Here is a 24,384-nt window from a genome sequence, read left to right on the forward strand (position 1 = left end):
GTATAGTAGATTCTGCCTTTGTCACTATTTGAAGACACTGTCCTAGCAATTAATTCTTCCTTTTTATCCAAATCAATTCCTCCCTCTAGAAGATCATTCCCATCAGCAAATAGACATGTTATATCTGCCACCTTAAAAAACAAAACAAAACATGGCTTCCCTGGTGACACAGTGGTTGACAGTCCGCCTGCTGATGCAGGGGACACGGGTTCACGCCCCGGTCCGGGAAGATTCCACATGCCGCGGAGCGGGTGGGCCCGTGAGCCATGGCCGCTGAGCCTGTGCATCCGGAGCCTGTGCTCCGCAACAGGAGAGGCCACAACTCTCAATTCTACATTCATCTCTACTAAGCACCTCACTTCCCTGCTCTCCTTTATAGTAACACTCTTTTAAAAAAATTAATGTATTGCTCATACTTAACTATCTTCAACTCCTCTCTTCCCATTCTCTTAAAACCATTCCAAGTAGGCTTCATCCTTACCTCTCATTGAAAATACTCTTTATTAAATTCAAAGTCAGTTCTCAGTCATTATATGACTTGACCTCTTAGCTGAATATGACACGGTTGACTATTTCCTTCTCTTCTGGAAACACGTGCAAGTATGGTAGCTTCCAAGATGCCACATTCCCCTGGTTTTCTCATACCACCGCCCTCCCCCAACCTTGCTCTTTTTCTAGTATTTTGCCATTTCCCCCTCCTCCCTGATTTCCAAATGGTGGAGTCTCCCAGACTTAGACTCTCTATCTTCACTTACTCCCTTGGTAATCTCATCCAGTCTCACGGCTTTAAATCCATCTACATGACTCCCATTTGGCTATCTACACAAAAATCTCTAGCCTGCATTTCTCCCCTGAACTCCAGACACATACCTTTTTCTACCTGGATGTCCTAATGTGCATTTCAAACTTAACATGCTTCAAACTGAATCTCTCATCTCTCCTGCACTTTGCCAACCCTGGCCACCCACAGTCTTACTCATCTCAGTGAACGGCAACTCTATTCCTTCAAGTGCCCAGGCTAAAAATCCTTACAGCCATCCTTGACTCCTCTCTTTCACACTCCATATCCAAACTGTGGGCTCTATCCAATGCATCCAATTTTTATCTTTCTGCTAACACCCTAGTCCAAATCACCATAATTTCTTGCCTAGACTATTGCTACCATTTCTTAACTGATCTCCTCGCTTCTACACTTGCCATCTGACAGTCTTCTCAGCAACCTAAATCATCAGCCATTTCACTCAAAGAATATGACAAAGTCCACGAAGTCCTTATAACAGCCAGAAAGCCTTATATGTAGGACACCCTCTCCTCCATTATTTGTCCAACCTCTCCTAGTACAGTCTCCTTTGTTCACTCTGTTCCAGCCACACAGGATTCTCATTACCCCTTGACTGTCCCAAGCACACTCTCACCTCTGAACCCTTGCACTGGTTGTTCTTTGGAATGTTCTTTCCTTAGATATCCTCATGGTTCACTTCTTGTACCCATCAAGTCTTTGTTCTGATGTCACCTTCTCCATGAGGTCTACCGTGATCCCCCTAGTTATAATCTCCCCTATTCCTCATCCCCTTTACTATGCTATAGTTTTGCTTCAATAGCATTAATCATCTTCTAATATATTATATTAGGTACCTGTCATTTTATTTCATTTTTTAAATCTATTTATTTTTATTTTTATTTATTTTTGGCTGCATTGGGTCTTTGTTGCTGCATGCGGGCTTTCTCTAGTTTTGGCAAGCGGAGGCTACTCTTCTTTGTGGTGCGAGGGCTTCTCATTGCAGTGGCTTCTCTTATTGCGGAGCACGGGCTCTAGGCATGCGGGCTTCAGTAGCTGGGGCACACGGGCTCCAGTAGTTGTGGCACACGGGCTCTAGAGGGCAGGCTCAGTAGTTGTGGCACACGGGCTTAGTTGCTCTGCGGCATGTGGGATCCTCCTGGACCAGGGCACGAACCTGTGTCCTCTGTGTTGGCAGGTGGATTCTTAACCACTGCGCCACCAGGAAAGCCCTGTACTTGTCATTTTAAATATGTCTTCCCTCATTTGAATTTAATCTCCAGTAGGATTTTTTGTCTGTTTTATTCAGTCATGTATCCCCAGCATCTAAAACAATACCAGGCACAGAGTAGGCAATCCATAAATATTTGCTGAATGAACAAATGAAGGATGAGAGAAGAATTAACTAAGCAAAAGGACTGTACTGTCATTTAAGGAAAGTCAAGTCCTCTATTTTAAATGCCAAACTCCCCATAACAACTAATTACTTGATACCATCACTTAAATGTTTAAAGAGGTAAAAAAAAAAAAAAACCTCTTCCAAATGTTTCTTCTCCATTTCAGCAAATGGCCCCACTACCTACCTAAGTGAACAAACCTGAAACATAAGTTAGCCTTGATTGACCCTCTCACCCTCCCATATACAATCCATCAAGAAGTCCCATCATTTTTAACACAAAAATTCAGCTCAAATTCATTCACTTCTCTTTATCTCCACTGTTAGGACTCTAGTCCAAGCCAACACAGTCTCTCACCTGTACTATTCTGATAGCCTCCTACCTGTTCTCTCTGCTTTATTTTCTTGCCTTCTTTAATCCATTTCCTAAATAGCAGCAAAAGTGCTCCTAAAAATGTAAACAGGATCATAATATTCCTTTGTTTAAAATCTCAAAATCTCACAGACTATGGTCTGTGAATGATTTGGCTTCCATCTACACCTCAACTCCATCTGTGCCACTCTACCCCTTGCTCATTACGCTACATCCACAAAGCTCTGTTTTCAGTTCCTCCAATATGTCCTCTTCTTTGTATATGCCATTATCACTTCCTTCCACTCTGCATCTTTCATATCTCAGCAAAAAAAGGTCGTCTTCTGTTTAAAGTAGATCTCCCCCTCTTATTCTGTATCTCATTCCTCATTTCCTTCATAACTTTTTTTTTTCTTCCCCATTACAGTATAAGCTCCATGAGAGTAGGGGTCACCTACCCTCATGTAAAAGGGAGGAGGCGGTAACTCACGTAACTCCGAAATGTCGGAGAAGTACTGTAGGTCTCTCTCAGCTGTAAGAGCTGTCATTCCAGCACTCATCACCACCACACTCCCTCCAGATGCTCCCTCCTTCTATCATTTCAAAAGGAATGCAAGACAAGGTTTCATTGGCAAATCACATTAATTCCAACTGCTATGGACTGAATTCTGTCCTCCCAAAATTCATATGTTGAAGTCCTAATCTCAGTGTGATGGCATATGGAGACGGGAGCTTTGGGAGATAATTAGGTTTAGATACTTTTATAAAAAGAGGAAGGGATATCAGAACTCACTGCCATGTAAGGACACAGCAAGCTCACTAGCTCTCTGAAAGCCATGAATAGAACCTTCACCAGCACCCTGCTCTCAGACTCCTAGCCTTCAGAATTGTGAGAAATAAGTTTCTGTTGTTAAAGCCCCCCAGACTTTGTGTATTTTGTTATGGCAGCCTATGCTACAACACCAACCAAAATGAGATGCTCCAGTCTCATCTGTAATAAAACCAAATACACATGTAAAAAGATACCTGATACAGTAGCATTCTTTATCAAGATTCTGCTCTTAACCCAAACTGTTCCACTGTTTTTTGATGCTCTTTTCCAAAGAGCTACACTTTTGAAGACTGAGCACTGTTAAAACTATCACCCTAGGCTTCCCTGGTGGCGCAGTGGTTGAGAGTCCGTCTGCCGATGCAGGGGACACGGGTTCGTGCCCCATTCTGGAAAGATCCCATATGCCGTGGAGCGGCTGGGCCCGTGAGCCATGGCCTCTGAGCCTGCGCGTCCAGAGCCTGTGCTCCGCAACGGGAGAGGCCACAACAGTGAGAGGCCCGCGTACCGCAAAAAAAAAACAAAACAAAAAACTATCACCCTAGATACCCATCACTTGCAAATACTTAAATGCTAGAAGACGTCACATCTGGTACCAAAGGGTGGGGGTAGCACCCTCCCCTCAGCTACCATCTAACTTACCCACCACCATGCACTAAAATGGGTGAGTCAGGCACACCAAGACATCCCAACAACTGTGTTTTATTCAGAAAGACTCACTGATGTTTCAGTTAGGAAGTAATTTTGGTTGCGACTCATGACAGCGTATAGAAACATTTCCCCAGGCAATCTTCCCATGGGATTTCTGCCTAAATGAGAATCTCACAGGACTCTTTATTAAATTACTGTGGGTTTTTTTTTTTTTAAAGTAGACATTCAAGAAGCTCAGTTTCCACCCCTCTAAAACCAGGCTCTAATTGTAGATTAGAGGGAAGCAGAAACTAGATTCTTCGAGACATTTTGTTAGAAAATTACTTTTAAACATTCAGGAGCTAATATATTTTATAAAATGGAACAGTCTAACATTGTTTTTTTTTTTTTTAATGGCAATTTTTTTCTTTATTGAGAAACTTAAGACTTGGGTAACATTGTATTTTTTAAAAATTCAGATCCCGGGGACTTCCCTGGTGGTGCAGTGGTTAAGAATCCGTCTTTCAGTGCAGGGGACGCTGTTTCGATCCCTGGTCGGGGAACTAAGATCCCACGTGCCGCAGGCCTACTAAGCCCGTGCCGCAACTAGAGAGACCGTGCACTCTGGAGCCTGCGCACCACAACTAGAGAGAAGCCTGCACGCCACAACTATAGAGAAGCCTGTGCACCACAACGAAGATACTGCACCGCAATGAAAAGATCTCACGTGCTGCAACTAAGACCCGACCCAGCTAAAAATAATAATAATAATAATAATAATTTTAAAAAATCAGATCCGTTGTAGAATCTGAATTACAAAGTCAGTTATTTCTCTGATACTTCTACCTTGGGGATTTCAAAGCATTGCCTTTAAACTTAGTAGTTAATAACAACAACAAAACATCCCATGTCTATCTTATAGGGAGAAATAAGGAAAAATAAGCAAAGTAGATGCCAACAGGCTATGAAGGTCCAGAGCTCCATGTCTACAAGAAAGAGCAATACCCATGCCAAATTATCAAAGGCATAAAGCTTGGTTACAAAACAGAGAAAGGCAGTATTTGTATTTTGTGACTGGAACATGAAAGCTACTCTGAAATCGGGCCTGGACAACAAGTACAAGGGCAGTTGGATGTTTAAGCCAAAAAGACCCTCTGCATTTTAGAATCTGTGATTCTAGATTTTAATCAATATTGCATTAAGTACAATAAAGGACAAAGTGCTAGAAAAGGAAATGCTCCAAAGTACAAAATTCTGAAGGCTCTAAAATAATACTAATCTTCAAAAAATTTTAATGATTAACATCTCTTTATCTTTCCAATAATTTAAAAGAATTTCATCTGTACAAAACCCAGCCCCACTTGTGACTATCCACTGTCAGTATGCTCCTCCCTTCTATATATTTGCCTATTGCAGAGGAAAGAAACAGGAACTTACAGTTTTGGGGAAGCAAAATGTAGCTTCTTCTCATGAAATGATTTTAAGCCCCTGGCCTAGACATTCACAGTAGTCATTACAGAAATAAACGAAACATAAACCAGCTTTCCCGACCCATTTAAAAACAGCATCTTCTGCTCCTCCTCCATATTTCTCCCAGAAAGATATGGTAACTTGTTCATAGTTACATGGAGAATTGGTGATTTTGCCAGGAAATGAAACTCACGTCTCCTCACTTAGTCCAGTGACCTTTCTAATACACCATGTTGTCTTCCGTTTAGTCATCAAAGTAAATCAAGACCTAAATAAGTACGGAATCTGCCCAAGGGATACCCAAGTCTCCTTAGTCCTAGAGTGAATTCCAACCTTGAAAAGCCAATGAAGAATGTTTGGGAAGAGCGTGCCAACAAATCTAGCAGAATACTTTATACTCAGTGGACTCTATTTCTCCATCACACCAGCCCCTCCAATCTTATAGCTGTGCCTTTTCAAACTGTCCCGCCTCGTGAGTGCAAAAACAATGTGTGTGTGTGTGTGTGTGTGTGTGTGTGTGTGTGTGTGTGTGTGTGTGTGTGTGTGTGTGTGTGTGTGTGTGTGTGTGTGTGTGTGTGTGTGTGTGTGTGTGTGTGTGTGTGTGTGTGTGTCTCTCTTCCCCAAGAAAGGTTAGGTCAAAAGAGAAAATAATCTAGTTTCTTTCTGCCAGAATTTTGGCATAGTGGGACTGTGCAGGAATGTACCTACTGTGGAATCTTCCCACACTCCTGAGCTGTTAAAAGTAACCAGCAGAGGCATGTTCCATACACTCCCCAAATACCTGAGCTGGCAACAACAAGATATTCAGAGATCTTAGCCCTGGGACAAGAGCTTCTGTCAGTCAACTACAGTTCTCACGACTGTGCTTCTGCTCTTACTTCAACTTCATACCAAAGAACATATCGCACCTGTATAAGTACTTCAGAAAACCACACAAATGAATTCACACAGTAGTATAGCAATTTTGGCAGGGTACCAATACTAATGATAAAGTATAATTTAAAAAAAAATTCAAAGCCCTTACACAAGCATATTACTCTTAGCATTTACAAGCAGATTTGACAAAGGATCTGGGGCCCCAGTAATCTGTTCTTGAGACCAACACCTAAAGGATCAGGTAGAGTTTCCAGACAAAGGGGGTTACCTGATAAGGAAACAAGATCAGCATTTTCTCTCTTACCTGAAGCCAAAGGTCGGATCCACTCTTTGCTATTTAGGTCAAGTCTCCATAGGTCATTGAAGGCAGCATTGCAGCTGCTCTGGGTACAGCCTCCAAACACATACATAGACTGATTAGCATCATAATAGCACGCACCTAGAAAGAAAACAATAAATGAATAACTGATGTCTAATTCTGAAGCCACTCGAAACCTTAACTGTAGCCCATATCTTTCAAAGATCAATTATTTCACACATTCTGCAGTTGTTCCCAGGTATCAACCTTTCTATAACCAGCCTCCTGTCTTCAGTTTGATCAATATCACATTAACCTTTAAAATAAGGACCAGAGAAAAGCTATGGAAATGTTATGTTATTTCTGAGCACACTAAACAAACTGACAATGATATCATTAAATAAGACAATATAATTCTAGCAAGAGAACACAAGAATTCAGATTAAGGGTGTTCAATGAGTGAAATTTCAGCACAGCTGCATAATTAATCTAAATCTGCATTATTATCATCTAGGGCTAGGCGAAGATGGCGCTAACAGAAGTACTCTGTCCTCCCATTTCTCTCCACCCGTCCTCCTCTTATTGCTTTTGCTTTCAAATGAAACATGAGGCACAAAACAATAACAAGACTTTATATGAAAGAGAATGACAGAAAACAATTTTAAGAACCTGCTGTATGTATAAATAAATAAATAAAATTTAAAATTTCAAAAGAAAAGAAAACAATTTTAATCCATGCCATAAAGTAAACCACACATACAGAACAAATGTAGCTCGGCGATCTCAGAAGTAGTATGGTCCCCAAACAACTGAGAGAAAAAACATGAAAGTCATCAAGCTCCTAGGTGTGTATCCAAAAGCCACCAAGGCCGACTGGTTGGTGCTGAATAGAAAACCAATGCAGTAAGTAACAGTTAAAAAGCACCAAGGTCTCTAAGAAAAGCCTTTTTAATTAGGTGACTATATACACCTCACCAATGAGTACTATTCCGAAGAAAAGAGTCAATGACTGTGAGAGGGGCTGTTCCCCTAAAACCAGAAAGACCAGAGCCAGAGTCTAGACAAGAGACATGAAAGCTAAGCTCTGCCACCTTGCTTCTCATTGGAAAGTTCATTTAGCCTCTGTCCTTTGGAAAAGATGACCATGCTCCTTCCAGTCCTGCATTTACCATCTTGTATTTCAGGAAAAGGGCTGAGCAAAACTTCATTTCATGCATACCACTGGGAAAAACAGACCTCTCAATGTGAAACTAGGCTATAACAGTTAAGCGTCACATAAAAGAAAGGGGAAAGGGAAAAGAAATTCAGAGATTCAACCCACTAGTGCATGGCTTCAGTGATCATCCAGTTTATCTGTAGGTCTTGTTCAGTTTAGCACACCACGGTTTCTAAGATCTCTTCTGAACTCTGGCACCACTATTTAAGTTCAGAAAAAGGGAAACATCACTGCTATAATTACCTCTGTGATATATACTAGCTCTGGGAATAACCCTCCTTTTTTATTTTTTCTTAACTCAGCCCACTTGATATGCCTTTAAGGACTCTCTACACTAGGAAAGCCAAGTCCAAAAACTGGATGAGTTAAGAGATAATAAAAGCAATGTGTTCAGTCACTTACACCCAGTAATCTCAGCCAGTGGAAGGAGTAAAACCAAAACATCTGGGACTTTCCTGGGGGCACAGTGGTTAAGAATCCACCTGCCAATGCAGGGGACATGGGTTTGATCCCTGGTCCAGGAAGTTCCCACATGCGGCGGAGCAACTAAGCCTGTGCGCCACAACTACTGAGCCTGAGTTCTAGAATCCCTGAGCCACAACTACTGAAACCGCGCGCCTAGAGCCCGTGCTCTGCAACAAGAGAAGCCACCGTAATGAGAAGCCTGCACACCGCAATGAAGAGTAGTCACTGCTCGCCGCAACTAGAGAAAGCCAGCGCACAGCAACAAAGACCCAAAGCAGCCAAAAATAAATAAGTAAATAAAATTAAAGGAAAAAAAAATCTGACCTCTGATGCTGTGCAATAACAGAGCTATGGACTTTTCAAATTAACAAAGAAATTAAAGAAACTAGAGATGTGAAGAAATGAAATACCATTTAATTATCAACAGGCTCACATCTGCAAAATACTTAATTACTCCCAGAACTCAAACATGCTACAATGGTGTATGAAGGTTTAAATGATCTTACACTTTCCACTGACTTTCTTCCTTTTTTTTTTTTTGGTTGTGCCCTGAGGCTTGCGGGATCTTAGTTCCCTGACCAGGGATCGAATTCGGGCCCCCACAGTGAAAGCACTGAGTCCTAACTACTGGACTGCCAAGTAATTCCCCCATCCCCCTTTTTTTCCTACTGACTTTCTTTGCCTTTGAAAATAACTTCTAATCCATATCTAAATCAGTTTTTTAATTAACATCCCAATAAGAAAGTCTATTAAGAAGTAAAATCCTGGGAATTCCCTGGCAGTCCAGTGGTTAGGACTCTGTGCTTTCACTGCCATGGCCCAAGTTCAATCATGCAAGCAGCATGGCCCAAAGGAAAAAGAAGAAGAAAAAAAAAAAGAAGCAAAACCCTATGTAAGTCCACTGCTCATGTTTCAGGTTTGTTGAGAACTGCAAATAACAAAGAATCAAGTTAGATGACATTAAACAAACAAAAAGGATAATTACTGAAGCCACACTTTAATCTCCACTAAAGGAGGTGAGCTTCAGGTATATTGGTCTTCTCATACTTACCTTTTTGAACTAGCTACTCCAACAAACTGGGGCAATTCTGAATTGAACTGACTGGTGCCTGGCATAAAAGAACATTCTCTTCCACCTGATAATCCATAACCCCAGAACAGAAATTAGCAATGTCCTCTGGCTTCTGAAACCTTAACTGATGTTCATTATAACAATGTTTAATAAGACAAATCCATGATTTCATAACTAAAACAGTCAGTAGCTCATTTATGTCCCACTATTCCTCAAAGATCAACTCTTGGCAGCTGCTTCCTTCATGTAGCAAAAAAGCACAGCGCCTTTATTTTTCAAAGAGGTAGCAAACATTCTTCTTCTCTATTTGGACTGAAAACCTAGCCAGCAGCTGGGCCCCATGAGGTCCTTACCACGTGTATTTTAATCCTATACTAAAATAAGGCAACTGGCATTTTCCTGCTTCTCTTTGAGCAAACAAAGGTTTCTGGAAGAGGAAGGTACAGCCCAAACCCTATGCAAAGCTAATGGGACTGGAACGACAAGTTTCACACACTGTAGTTTCAATATCCAGCAGTCATTACCAACAAAGCTTGGAGAGGAAGGGAGTCAATTTAGGCAGCTATGTTTAGAACTCAGATATAATGGGAATGAGAAACAGCCATCAATAATACACTCAAATATTTTAAGCATCCTACTGAACTCTGTTTGCCTATTTTTATTTAAGATGCGTACATGTTGGTCTGGGTGGGGGTTGGGGACCCAAGTTCAATGAGCCTTTCAGAAAAAATTAAGAATTTAAGCAAATACCACTGCTCAAGTAAATACTTCCTTTTACCAAAGTTCTCCACCCAAACAGAACATTCTCCTTTCAGAATATCTAGACCACTGGAATGTGCTATACAAAAGTTACCGTTCGTAGTACAGTATGACTACTCTGCTAAGAAATAACATTGAGAATGTGATTATTCCAACTGCTAGATCTCTTCAAGCTTTCTGAAATGTGCTTGACTGCTCCATGAACAACTATTGCAAGTCACATACCTCAAGTTAAAATCTAATAATCCCTACTCGAAGACAAGTCAAATATGCACAGTTACACTCACAACAAGCAAAGCCTACTATATTATAATCCTCTGAAGTTCAAGGTCTTCCAGTTGTTTCATATTTTCCATGGTGCCTGGTAGTCACTAGATTAATGTTCACTGAACTCTAATTTTTGCACTTTCAGAGGTTAAATTTCTCTTGTTCCCTCACTTGTCTCCAGGGAAAGGTCCTGAGGCATTTATCCCATGCTTAGAGACTATGCTGTCATGTGTCTCACATCTACAAGCCAGGACATACTTGATAAGGCCTGTAATTATGTAACTATGGAATAAGAAAGGCTGGTTATCCAGTCTGGGCCTGCTGGCTATTGCAGGAGCAAGATTAGCAAGTGTATGGAATGACCTGACCATATTTGGAGCCTAAACACTAAAAGGTTTTTCAAAACATAATGCTGGGGATTCAACAGACCCCTATGTCAATCTGAAAGGGACATTCTACCTTAATCAAGGATTGCATGATTGGCCATGCACACACTCATCAAATAACCAAGAGAATTGGCTTCATTTTACTTTCCCTGCATTTTTTTGTCCCAGACTTTTACATAAGAAAGAAGCTCTATCGCTCGTATCTTTGTTACACAATTCCACAGAATTAATAGATGTCAACTATGAACCTGGTGTTGTGAAAGGTGCACAGATGTCTAAGACATGGAGCCTGACTGTCCTCAAGTAGATAACAATCTTGTGGAGAAGACATCATCATCGTCCTATAATTTTACAGGTTAAAATATATTTTTACAAGTGTCTCCTCAATTAAATTTCCTAGCAACCCTGTGGCACAAACAGAATTTATCATATGCATTTTACAGATGAGGAAATTATTGGTTAGAGGAGCCAAGGAATTTGCTTCCCAAGTCTAAAGTTCTTCCTTTGCATGCAGCCTCTCTTACACAGATAATTATGGTAAAAGACAGATGGTAATAAACATTAAGAAGAAGGTATGAAGAGTGTATTAAATGAGTATAAGCAGAAAAAGAGAAGAGCTTAATCTCCACGGTGGGGAATTTGAGAGCAGTGTGAAAGAAGGTGGCTTTTGGCTTTGTCTCCAAGATGGGTTTTAGAGGTCAGGGCATTTTCAATCAATTAACATGGGGCGAACAAGTCTAGGGGCGAAAGAGGAATGGGAGGGGAAAGGAAAATGAAATCAGGGCATCCAAGCAAAGCCATGAGGTAGGGAAGTTTAAGACAAACAAGGAATCTTGTGTGGGTAGAGCCTGGCTGTGTAAGGATGCAGCAGTGAGTCAGGCTGAAAAGGTAGGCTTGGTGAATGCCAGGTGGGGTGGAAACTTCTACATGCAGTGCACAAAGGCTCAGGCTTTTTGGCAGAGGAGTGACAAGGCTGGTTTTATGGTTCAGATTTGCAGTTTTTCCCGACAGGAGCTCCTGTCATTTTGAGCAAGTCAATTCTTTGTGTGCAGGACCGTCCCATTCACTGCACGACATTTAGCAACCCAAGTAGGTCCTTGCCTACTAACTGCTTGTAGTACTTTCCAGTCAAGACAATAAACAATGGCCTTACACATTTCCAGATGCCCTACGAGGTGGCACTGTCCCCAGTTTTGGAGATGGCTGCCAAGTGTCTAGACCAGGTTCAGAAGAAGAGAGAAGAAAGGCAAGAAGATTGTTTAGAAAAGACTTAGGGGGACTTCCCTGGTGGTCCAGTGGTTAAAACTCCACGCTTCCACAGCAGGGGGCACGGGTTCGATCCCTGGCTGGGGAACTAAGATCCCACATGCCACAGCCAAAAAAAAAAAAAGAAAGAAAGAAAAGATTTAGGAAAGATGGAATGATTAAGTCATAAGTGTGAGTAATGGGGGGCGTGGTAAAAGGAAAGATATGAGAGAGATTGCAGAGATAGAACAGAATCAACAAGATTTGACTTTTGTTGTTGAGGGAGGGAGAAGAATTGAGGATTAATCCAAGATTTCAAGCTTGTATAACTGAAAGAATGATAATGCTATTAACTAAATTAGAGAAAGGAGAAAATTGGGGGGAAACTACTGAATTCTACTTTTGGCTCACTAAATATGAAACATCTGTGAATCTCTGTGGCAGTATGAGCAAAGAACTGGAAATGTGGATCTCAAGCTCCACATGAGTTAGGCATAAGGAATAAAATAGAGCTAAAGGGAGAAATACAGAGATAGAAGTTGAAGGAGCTAAGGAAAAAAATTAAAGGAATGCCTTGTTTTCAACCTATTTTGAAAACTGCCCATTCCCTGTAATAATCCTCTTCAGTTTGCCAGTTAGATAGCATGTAGAGACTGATGGAAGAAAACAATAAAGAGACAGACGGAAAGAGACAACGAAAGACAATGAGACACCTTTTCTTGGATATCAAGTAAGGAAATGAAAATACCAAGTAAGGAAATGAAAAAAAAAAATTTAAGCAAAAACAAGTATCAAAACCCACAAACAGGGCTTCCCTGGTGGCGCAGTGGTTGAGAGTACGCCTGCCGATGCAGGGGACATGGGTTCGTGCCCTGGTCTGGGAAGATCCCACCTGCCGTGGAGCGGCTGGGCCCGTGAGCCATGGCCACTGAGCCTGCGCGTCTGGAGCCTGTGCTCCGCAACGGGAGAGGCCACAACAGTGAGAGGATGGCGTACCGCAAAAAAAAAAAAAAAAAAAGACACAAACATAGAAGTTAACAATGAAAGACAATGTGAGTTAAGTGCCAAATTAGTATTCCAGACATAAGCTCAGAACAGGAAAAATTTTTCTGTGGGCTAGAGAGTTGAGAAAAGGTTTCCCAAAGGAGCTAGAACTTCAACTGAGTTTTCAAGGAGAAGCAGGCTTCAGCTAAGTGGATGGGAATACTCTAGAGAGGAAAAATCAAGTACAGCAAAGTGACAACTTGAAAGAGGAAAGCTCTTGGGAAAAGTTCGGAGATGAAGTGGTAATTTAGAAATAAGTCAACTTAAAGAGGGTTTTAAATATAAGACTAAGTTTTTATCTTGTAGGCACTAAATAGACACTGAAGGTTTCTTTTTTTCTTTTTTAAAAATTAATTTATTTTTGGCTGCGTTGAGTCTTTGTCGCTGCGCGTGGCCTTTCTCTAGTTGCGGCGAGCGGGGGCTACTCTTCATTACAGTGCACGGGCTTCTCATTGCAGTGGCTCCTCCTGTTGTGGAGCATGGGCTGTGGGTGTGCAAGCTTCAGTAGTTGTGGCACACGGGCTCAGCAGCTGTGGCTCGCAGGCTCTAGAGCGCAGGCTCAGTATTTGTGGCACACAGGCTTAGTTGCTCTGCGGCATGTGGGATCTTCCCGGACCAGGGATCAAACCCGTGTCCCCTGCATTGGCAGGCGGATTCTTAACCACTGTGCCACCAGGGAAGTCCTGAAGGTTTCTGAATACAGAAGTAATATAACTAAAGCAGCAATTCTGAGAACTTTCTAAGAGGCTTCCCTCTCCTCTCAATGAACTTTCTTTATGTAAAACCATTAATAAATACAGCTTTTGTGGCCTAAGATAGATCACATCTCAGTCTCACTTTGATGGAGGGATATAAATCACTAATGGAATAAAATGGTATCAGGAATTCCCTGGCGGCCCTGTGGTTAGGACTTGGTGCTCTCACTGCCGGGGCCTGGGTTGAACCCCTGGTTGGGGAGCTAAGATCCTGCAAGGTGTGGGTACAGCCAAAAAAAGAATAAAATGGCATCTACAAAAATCAATTAAAATGGAGAGTTAACTCTAGAAAAAGTCAGGGTTTCCCTGGTGGCGCAGTGGTTAAGAATCTGCCTGCCAATGCTGGGGACATGGGTTCAACCCCTGGTTCGGGAAGATCCCACATGCCGCGGAGCAACTAAGCCCGTGCACCACAACTACTGAGCCTGCACTCTAGAGCCCTCGAGCCACAACTACTGAGCCAACATACCACAACTACTGAAGCCTGTGTGCCTAGAGGCCATGCTCTGCAACAAGAGAAGCCCACGCACCACAACAAAGACCAACGCAGCCAAAAATAAATAAATAAAATAAATTTTTTTTAAAAATCCTAAAAAAAAAGTCTAGAAGTCAAAAACTCTAAATTGTCTATTTGCCAAAACATTTTATTTATAATTTTACTACTTAAATTTGTATTTTATAAACAATATCCTTCATGTTCAAAATTTTTGTGTGACCCTAGTCAAATTCAGTGTTTGCTGAACATACACTATGTTAAGATAAAGAGTTATTGCAAAAATTAGTGCTAAGCTCTGGCTACTCCCTAAGCAGGATCCCAGAAAAACCCTCATGTATGCCTTTCCTTTGTTTTCCTCTTACATGATGTCAAATGTTTAAAAACCTAAGCATAACACCTTGACCTCTTTGGAGTAGAGATACTACAAAAATCCAATGAAAAAGCAGAATATAAAATTATATCACAGTGCCTACAATATATTTAGGCTCATGCTCTTCCCTAATTCTGATTGTAAAATTAATATAAACCCTTATTTAATATTTTCTTCATTAAGAAGTCAGACAAAATACAAGCCTCCAAAATAGCTTTTGGAAACACAACCACAGGCAGGATGGGATCTGCTTTCACAGTAAATACTTACTGTGTGAGAACCGCTGAGTGATTGGGGTTCCAGGATAAGGGTAAGTCCGACTCTCCCACTGAATGTTTCCTTCCTGGACAGCCTTTATGAAACCATGATAACACTGGTGGGCTACACCTAAAGACAAAAATAACAAAAGCTTCAGCCTGGACTCTTCACTTGTAAATCAAATTATTAAAACTGCAGCTATTAATTCTTATCACTTTTATAAGACATACGTTTCTTTGAGGAACTCCAAATTTCTTTGATTTTTTCATTCAAAGACAGAAAACAGAATCACAGAATTTCAAAACTGGAAGATCTAATCCTTTCATTTTACCAAGGTTAAGTGACTCCCTCAAGGTTACAAAATCAGCTCACACTTAAAATCTGCTCCCCTTTACATCGTATCATGAGGCAACACATCAAAATAATTGGTGCTATTTACTCCAAAGCAAAGGGGCTGGGAGATAATTTAGTTTTGTGAGAAAAAGTGTGGTAAAACAGTCTCCGGAATATAACAGCTGTTCAGTAAATATCTATGGTTAGACCACGGCAACCAAGTATTCTCCATCTTAAACAAGGAGTAATAATTAGCTGACAGTGGATTATGAAATGATGAATTTATAACTAAGGAAAGCTGTTTTTAAAAAAAACAATCAGAGTTTTTACTATAATGCTGGATACATGTCATTATATATATGTCCAAACTCACAGAATGTACAGCCTATGTAAACTACAGACTTTGGGTGACAACGATGTATCAATGTATGATCGTCAATTGTAAGAAATGTACCGCTCTGGTGAGGGATGTTGAAAGTAGGGGAGGCTGTGCATGTCTGGGGACAGGGGTATACGGGAAATCTAGGAACCTGCTCAGTTTTGCTGTGAACTTTAAACCACTCTAAAAAAGTAAAGTCTATTTTTTAAAAAAGTGAGAGCTTTATACCTCTGGAACAATCTGCTTTCCCAACACATGAAATTACTTTCTTATTTCAAAGAGAAATATTTTGAATGAAGAGTACAACCAATTATATATATATATATATACACATATATATATATATATATATATATAATTTTAAAAATAAATTTATTTAGTTTTGGCTGTGTTAGGTCTTCATTGTTGCGTGTGGGCTTTCTCTAGTTGTGGTGAGCAGGGGCTACTCTTCGTTGCGGTGCAAGGGCTTCTCATTGTGGTGGCTTCTCTTGTTGCAAAGCACAGGCTCTAGGCACGTGGGCTTCAGTAGTTGTGGTACGTGGGCTCAGTAGTTGTGGCTCGCGGGCTCTAGAGCGCAGGCTCAGTAGTTGTGGTGCACGGACTTAGTTGCTCTACGCCATGTGGGATCTTCACGGACCAGGGATCGAACCCGTGTCCCCTGCATTGGCAGGCAGATTCTTAACCACTGCACCACCAGGGAAGTCCCAATTATTTATATTTTGAAAGAGTATATCATTCTTGAATTTATGCTACCTTAGTGGATCCTTAAGCAGGATAACAGAACATGTTTTCTAATGATGATCATTATCCCTTGGTTGAACTCACAGTTAAGAAATGGAATATTAAAAAGACGTGGCCGGGCTTCCCTGGTGGTGCAGTGGTTGAGAGTCTGCCTGCCGATGCAGGGGACATGGGTTCGTGTCCCGGTCCGGGAAGATCCCACATGCCGCGGAGCGGCTGGGCCCGTGAGCCATGGCCGCTGAGCCTGCACGTCTGGAGCCTGTGCTCCGCAACGGGAGAGGCCACAACAGTGAGAGGCCCACGTACAGAAAAAAAAAAAAAAAAAAAAAAAAAAAAGACATGGCCATTTTTTGGTTCTGAAGAACCTGGGGGCAGGAGTGGAATAAAGACGCATATGTAGAGAATGGACTTGAGGACACGGGGAGTGGGAAGGGTAAGCTGGGATGAAGTGAGAGAGTAGCATGGACATATATACACTACCAAATGTAAAACAGATAGCTAGTGGGAAGCAGCCCCATAGCAAACGGAGATCAGCTCAGTGCTTTGTGACCAACTAGAGGGGTGGGATAGGGAGGGTGGGAGGGAGACACAAGAGGGAGGAGATATGGGGATATATGTATATGTATAGCTGATTCACTTTCTTATAAAGCAGAAACTAACACACCATTGTAAAGCAATTATACCCCAATAAAGATGCTTAAAAAAAGAAAAAAAAAAGACATGCCCATTTTTAATGTGTGACCATACTGCCAACTATGCACTGGTGAAGTAATACAGATTTGCAAATGTTGAAATGAGGTAAGGCAGTAATGAATAAAAGACAGACACATAATGATCGAGGGGAAAAAAAGCTGTCTTGGCAGTGACTTCCCCCAGAAGATCTAAGACTGCGAGTACTAGGTTAAGGTTCTTCTCTCTTAAAGAAAGATCAAAATGATAAGAATGCCAAATAAAACCTAAGAATAAATTCATATATTTGATTAGATCACCACCCCTCGTCTGTGATTCTCCACCTCTATTTTAGAGGTAAAACCATCTATTTCCACAGTGTAAGGAGGCAATGTCTCCTGAGGAGTCCATTAACTCTGCAAACAGAAGCAGGCTGTGCATACCAGTATTATCAGTTGTGAGCAGATGCGCGCAGGACCCAGCAAGCAGTTTCAACACAGCTGGTCCTTATTAGCCCTCTAGGTTGGACTTTGGACGAATGACAGGGACCCTAATCCTCAGAGAATCACTATGATTTGAGGAAAAGGTTTTAAGACTGATTCTGATCTAAAGGTTTTTCTCTCTCGTATCTCTGGCTGCCTTGTTCCCAACAGGAAAGAAAAAATTGATACGACCCTTGCTTTGATCAAAGATTATTCAACTGGCTCGGTCATCTTCATTCAAAAAATGGGCCCTTTCCACCTAAAATGGAATGAAACCAAATAACTGCTATTAATTAAAACTACAGCACAACTAGTAACCTCAACATTTAGCCAAAGTTGAAATCTTGATTAGAAAATGGAGGGGGAAAAAAAAAGAGAAACTCATTTAAAAAGTAAAAGACATACATAGGGCCTGTGCTGTTTAGAGATAAAATCAAGCAGTAAATGCTTTCATAATCCCACATCTGCCACAATTAGCGACTTTAAGCTATTCATAGTTCGCTATGAGGATTGTAAAACAGTTACAATAGTCCTGACAATGGTAAGAGTTATATGAAGGTGAGCTATTACTGTCAATCCATATCCATCCCTACTCTACCTATTCAAGAACAATACAACTTACCAGATCAACTCCAAGAATATGCAGAAAAAGAATCCTCATTTTAAAACTGGAAATTGGATTAAATACTATAATATTCAAGCTGTTCATAAAATTAGGCAGGATAAAGAGAAAAGAAAAATGTACAGTGCTAATCATCTAACACTAAATTTTAGAACCACAAAAAATTTAAGGGAGAAAAGAGAAAATGAAATTGGGAGGTAAAAATAAATCATTCAAACAAATTTTAAATAAATAAATAAAACTTTCCACTTTCCACAGTACCTTTAATAAGTCGGTACCACTGTTTGCAGACAAGGGCTGCAGTTTTGTGTTCTTGGTATGGTGAAAGAAAGGACAGGATATACTCCAAAACCTCTTCTGGCAGCTCAGACATGGACCTATTATGTCTAGTCTCCTCAACCTCCAATCCTGGGTGGGGCTCCTCATCTTGCTCCATTGTCCCTTCCAGCACAGTTTCTTCTTGGTCCACAGCCATGAAACTATCATCTTCACTGTCCGAGGAGCTGGCCATGACATTCCACTTGACAGCTACAGTGGGAAAGAAACAAACATCAGTATACACCGTCTGAAGTTCTGAAATAACTCAGGCAAGGCATCCAAGCTGTTCATGATTTCTTTTAGATGCTCAATGTGAAATCTGTCCTTTAGCACTTTCCCACACCAGTTGTGAGCCACCTTAATTTATCAAGTACAGCTCAAATACCAAGGCCATCCCAAATATCTAATAAATCCCTAAAGGCTTCTGATGGTATTTTTTCTCTCCACTGAAAACCAGAGTGACAGCCGAGTTCTGGTATAACCATAAAACCAAAAAACTTGTTCTCAACAACTCCTCTAACTCAAGGATCTGATTGGCAGACAGCAAAGGGAACAGCAACTAGCTTCCCTTGGCCAGTAATATAATTCAAGACCTCAAATGTAGAAGAAAAAACTGTGGGTCCTAAAAGAGTAAAAAGAATATTCTGAGGATATGGGAATAAGAAATGACAGGTTTTTTTAGCTTCTATACAAGGTAATTCACTTAAGAGGATAATAAATATTTCAATAACAGGCTTAACTAGCTATAATACCAAACACAAGGCAATATTTATACTAGAAGACATCATAACAGATCCAAGGAGTGAAAAACTGGAAATAATACAAATGCCCACCACCAAAAGAACAGGTAGATTGTGGTATATTCACACAACAGAATACTATACAGCAAGGAACCACAGATACACACATGGGTAAATCTCTTAAACATAATACTGAGCAAAGAAGACAAAACAGTACATACTACATGACCATGCTTATATCAAGTTCAAAACTAGGCAAAATTAATTTATGTTGTTGCAAGTGAGGATAGCGGTTACCAAAGGTAACGACTGGGAGGCTCCTGGGGTAGTGGTAAAGCTTCCTGATTGGGTGATGGTTACACAGATGTGTTCAGTTTGTGAAAAATTCACCCAGGTGAACACTTAACACACTTCTCTAAAGTTTACCAAAATAAGCCACTATTAACAGCTACCTCTAGTGGAGGTTAATTTAAAAAAATATATTATGGGTATTTTTAAATGTCTTTGTGCTACCTGTATTCCCTGAATTTTCTAGGAAGAGCACAAGTTAAAACACACACAGAGGGACTTCCCTGGTGGCGCAGTGGTTAGGAATCCGCCTGCCAATGCAGGGGACATAGGTTCGAGCCCTGGTCTGGGAAGATCCCACATGCCGCGGAGCAACTAAGCCCGTGCACCACAGCTACTGAGCCTGCGCTCTAGAGCCCATGAGCCACAACTACTGAGCCCGCGTCTAGAGCCCATGCTCTGCAACAAGAGAAGCCACCACAATGAGAAGCCCGCACACCACAATGAAGAGTAGCCCCCGCTCACTGCAACTAGAGAAAGCCGCACGCAGCAACAAAAACCCAGCACAGCCAAAAATAAATAAATAAATAATAAATAAATAAATAAAACATACACAGAGGCAGACAATTCATTTATACCACACCAGTGATGTTTCATGCAAAGCCTGAGGTAAAAACAGTAAAATGAAGGAAACAGGGTGATTTATGTAAGAAGTGTGTCACAGGTTAGATTCTAGAGGAAGCAGATGCTAAAATAAAATTAGGAATGAAAAAGGTTTAATGGGGAGAACTCTTATGAGAAGAAAAGAATAGGATTTAGCAGGAGGAGCCATCAGACCATGAGGCAGATCTGATGAAGCCTGTCCAACAGAGAGCTCGGGAGCAGAATGGCCAGCAGAGGACTCCAGTGCTGGGCAAGAAGGTGAGGCTCTTAGATCACTGCTCTGCTCACCACCACTGCCTGCCCTGAGAAGAGCATGACCTTGTTTCCAATGCTGTGGCAGACCCTGAAAGGACTGACAGCTTTCTTTTGCTACATTCCTTACAAACGGGCAGCAAGTCATTTCTTGAAGGGGCATCTGAGTTCCTTTTATAATTTTTTAATACATCTATTCCCTTGACCATACACACCTACCCTGACCATTCACTATGCCATCCACCTTACAAATTTCCAGCATTCCCTCCAGCACTAATGAGAAGGATAAGAAATAACAGGAAGAGAAGAGTGACCCTGAAATATACTTTGGGGCCTTGAGAAAGATCTGCAATGTTCCAAAAGGTGAGGGGGGTGGTGGTGCGAGGAAAACAAAGAAAAGAAACCTCCAACCTCATCTCTACCACTCCTGTAATTCACATACTAATTATGTACAGCATCTTAAAAACTGGAAGAATGATCACATTAAGAAAAACATGACTCAAAACTCATGAAACCGGGGCTTCCCTGGTGGCGCAGTGGTTGAGAGTCCGCCTGCCGATGCAGGGGACACGGGTTCGTGCCCCGGTCTGGGAGGATCCCACGTGCCGCGGAGCGGCTTGGCCCATGAGCCATGGCCATTGAGCCTGCGTGTCCGGAGCCTGTGCTCCGCAGCGGGAGAGGCCACAGCGGTGAGGGGCCCACATACCGCAAAAAAAAAAAAAAAAAAAAAAAAAAAAACTCATGAAACTGCTCCCAACATAATTTATCTACAAAATTAGCTCATGATACTGCAATGTATCCTAGCAAAGTGGCAGCTAGAATCTTGATGATGATGAACAACTGGTGGCTAATTAGAAGTAGGGGAGGGACGTCCTTGGTGGCACACTGGTTAAGAACCTGCCTGCCAATGCAGGGGACACAGGTTCGAGCCCTGGTCCAGGAAGGTCCCACATGCCACGGAGCAACTAAGCCCATGCGCCACAACTACTGAGCCTGCGCTCTAGAGCCTGTGAGCCACAACTACTGAGCCCACGTGCCATAACTACTGAAGCCCACACACTCTAGGGCCTGCGTGCCACAACTACTGAGCCTGCGTGCTGTAACTACTGAAGCCTGTGTGCCTAGAGCCCGTGCTCTGCAACAAGAGAACCTATTGCAATGAGAAGCCCATGCACCACAACGAAGAGTAGCCTCCACTCGCCGCAACTAAAGGAAGCCCATGTGCAGCAACAAAGACCCAATGCAGCCAAAAATAAAAAGGTAGGGGAGTAGCCTAAGTCCCCCTAGTTGGGGGAGAGTGGTGGTGGCAGAGGGAGGGCAGCAGCAATTCCCTCCATTCCTCAAAAGTAGAGAAGTATTGTGATAGGTTCACTATAAATTGTGTTAAATAAAAAATCCTAGTTAGCCACATCTGCCCTACTTTCAGTGAACTGTTTTTCCACATGCTTAACTTGCTAGAGGAAGGCCTTTCCATTTCTAGCCCTAACTCCTACCCTAAAGAGAACAGTTACATATCAAAATGACTATATTACCCAAGGCAATCTACAGATTCAGTTCAATCCCTATCAAATTACCAATGGCATTTTTCACAGAACTAGAACAAAAAATCTTAAATTTTGTATGGAGTAACAAAAGACCCTGAATAACCAAAGCAATCCTGAGAAAGAAAAATGGAGCTGGAGGAATCAGGCTCCCTGACTTCAGACTATACCATAAAGCTACAGTCATCAAAACAGTATGGTGCTGGCACAAAAACAGAAATATAGATCAATGGAACAGGATAGAAAGCCCAGAAATAAACCCACACACCTATGGTCAATTAATCAACGACAAAAGAGGCAAGACTATACAATGGAGGAAAGACAGTCTCTTCAATAAATGGTGCTGGGAAAACCGGACAGCTATATGTAAAAAAATGAAATTAGAACATTCTTTAACACCATACACAAAAATAAACTCAAAATGGATTAAAGACCTAAATATAAGACGGGATACTATAAAACTCTTAGAGGAAAACACAGGCAGAACACTCTTTGACATAAATCACAGCAATATCTTTTTTGAGCCATCTCCTAGAATAATGGAAATAAAAACAAAAATAAACAAATGGGACCTAATTAAACTCAAAAGCTTTTGCACAGCAAAGGAAACCATAAACAAAACGAAAAGACAACCCACAGAATGGGAGAAAATATTTGCAAACTATGCAACCAACAAGAGATTAGTCTCTCTCCAAAATCTACAAATAGCTCATGAGGCTCAATAGCAAAAAATCAAACAACCCAATCAAAATAAGGGCAAAAGACCTAAATAGATATTTCTTCAAAGAAGACATACAGATGGCCATGAGGCACATGAAAAGATGCTCAACATCTCTAATTATCAGAGAAATGCAAATCAAAACTACAGTGAGATGTCACTTCACAACAGTCAGAATGGCCATCATTAAGAAAAAAATCTATAGGGAATCCCCTGGTGGTCCAGTGGTTAGAACTCCATGCTTTCACTGTCCAGGGCCCGGGTTCAATCCCTGGTCAGGGAACTAAGTTCCTGCAAGCTGCACGGCACAGCCAAACAAACATATCTACAAACAATAAATGCTGAAGAGGGTGTGGAGAAAAGTGAACCCTCCTACACTGCTGGTGGGAATGTAAATTGGTACAGCCTATGGAGAACAGTATGAAGGTTCCTTAAAAAACTAAAAATAGAGCTACCATATGATCCAGCAATCCCACTCCTGGGCATATATCCAGAGAAAAACATGGTTCGAAAGGATACGTGCACCCCAGTGTTCACTGCAGCACTGTTTACAATAGCCAAGACATGGAAACAACCTAAATGTCCATTGACAGATGAATGGATAAAGAAGATGTGGTACACATATACAATGGAATACTACTCAGCCATTAAAAAGAATGAAATTATGCCATTTGCAGCAACATGGATGGACCTGGAGATTATCATACTAAGTGAAGTAGGTCAGACAGAGAAAGACAAATATCATATGATATCGCTTGCATGTGGAATCTTAAAAATAATGATACAAATGAACTTATTTACAAAACAGAAACAGACTCACAGACTTAGAGAATGAATTTATGGTTATGGGGGGAGCGGGGAGGAGGGATAGATTGGGAGTTTGGGACTGACATGTACACACTGCTATATTTAAAACAGATAACCAACAAGGACCTACTGTCTGGGAACTCTGCTCAATATTCTGTAATAACCTAAATGGGAAAAGAATTTGAAAAAGAATAGACACATTTATATGTATAACTGAATCACTATGCTGTACACCTGAAACTAACACAACATTGTTAATCAAATATACTCCAATATAAAATTTCTAAAAATCTTTAAAAAAAGAGTACAGTTACATGAAACAGAAAACAATAATTAGAATTTTTCTGGCCCCTCTCCCACAAAAGTGCCTTTTTCTCCTGGAAAAAATATCACTTCCCACAATCCTTCTTACTCTTTCCCCTGCAAGTTATCATTTTTCATCTCCCATTGACTATATTCCTTTATTTATTGACTTTCTCATATATTTAACCCTCACTCAGCTCTGAAATTCACCAAGGAAAAGAGTCCAAAGAAACAGATTCCTTGAGTTCGCCTGCATCTTTCACATCTGAATTAAATATAGCATGTGAAATACAACTGCTCCCTTACACATCTTGACAGACTGTGAGCTGAGGGTCTGCTTCTGAACAAACTGAATCAATGAAGGCTGCAAAAGGTTATTTATATTACTATTTTTTCCCAAGCAAAATAAACCTGTTTGGCTCAATAAAACAACTTCTTACTCTCTTTCCAAACCTTCTCAAAGTACAATTAGCAAGCTTAAATAAAGGGACTCACACTTTTGTAATTCCAAGTTTTAAGCAATTCTCATCGTTCAACCATTTCACTGTCCATAAAAGCAGCAAACC

The 24,384-nt window shown here is 41.1% G+C and overlaps 1 protein-coding gene across 1 annotated transcript in view; it reads right to left on the bottom strand.

The window, feature by feature from the left end:
• FBXO42 (F-box protein 42) overlaps positions 1-18,702 on the bottom strand; it is a 48,716-nt gene extending 30,014 nt beyond the window's left edge. Inside the window, exons 1-3 of the mRNA XM_079698351.1 lie at positions 18,450-18,702; positions 14,975-15,091; positions 6,636-6,770 (exon numbers count right to left, since the gene is read on the bottom strand). Of these exons, the coding sequence (XP_079554477.1) occupies positions 6,636-6,770; positions 14,975-15,091; positions 18,450-18,699 (502 nt within the window). The 5' untranslated portion in view covers positions 18,700-18,702. The remainder of the gene's footprint in view (positions 1-6,635; positions 6,771-14,974; positions 15,092-18,449) is intronic.
• Positions 18,703-24,384: the final 5,682 nt, after the last annotated feature.

This window comes from Hyperoodon ampullatus, assembly GCF_949752795.1.
Source record: "Hyperoodon ampullatus genome assembly, chromosome: 2".
Taxonomy (NCBI): domain Eukaryota; kingdom Metazoa; phylum Chordata; class Mammalia; order Artiodactyla; family Ziphiidae; genus Hyperoodon; species Hyperoodon ampullatus.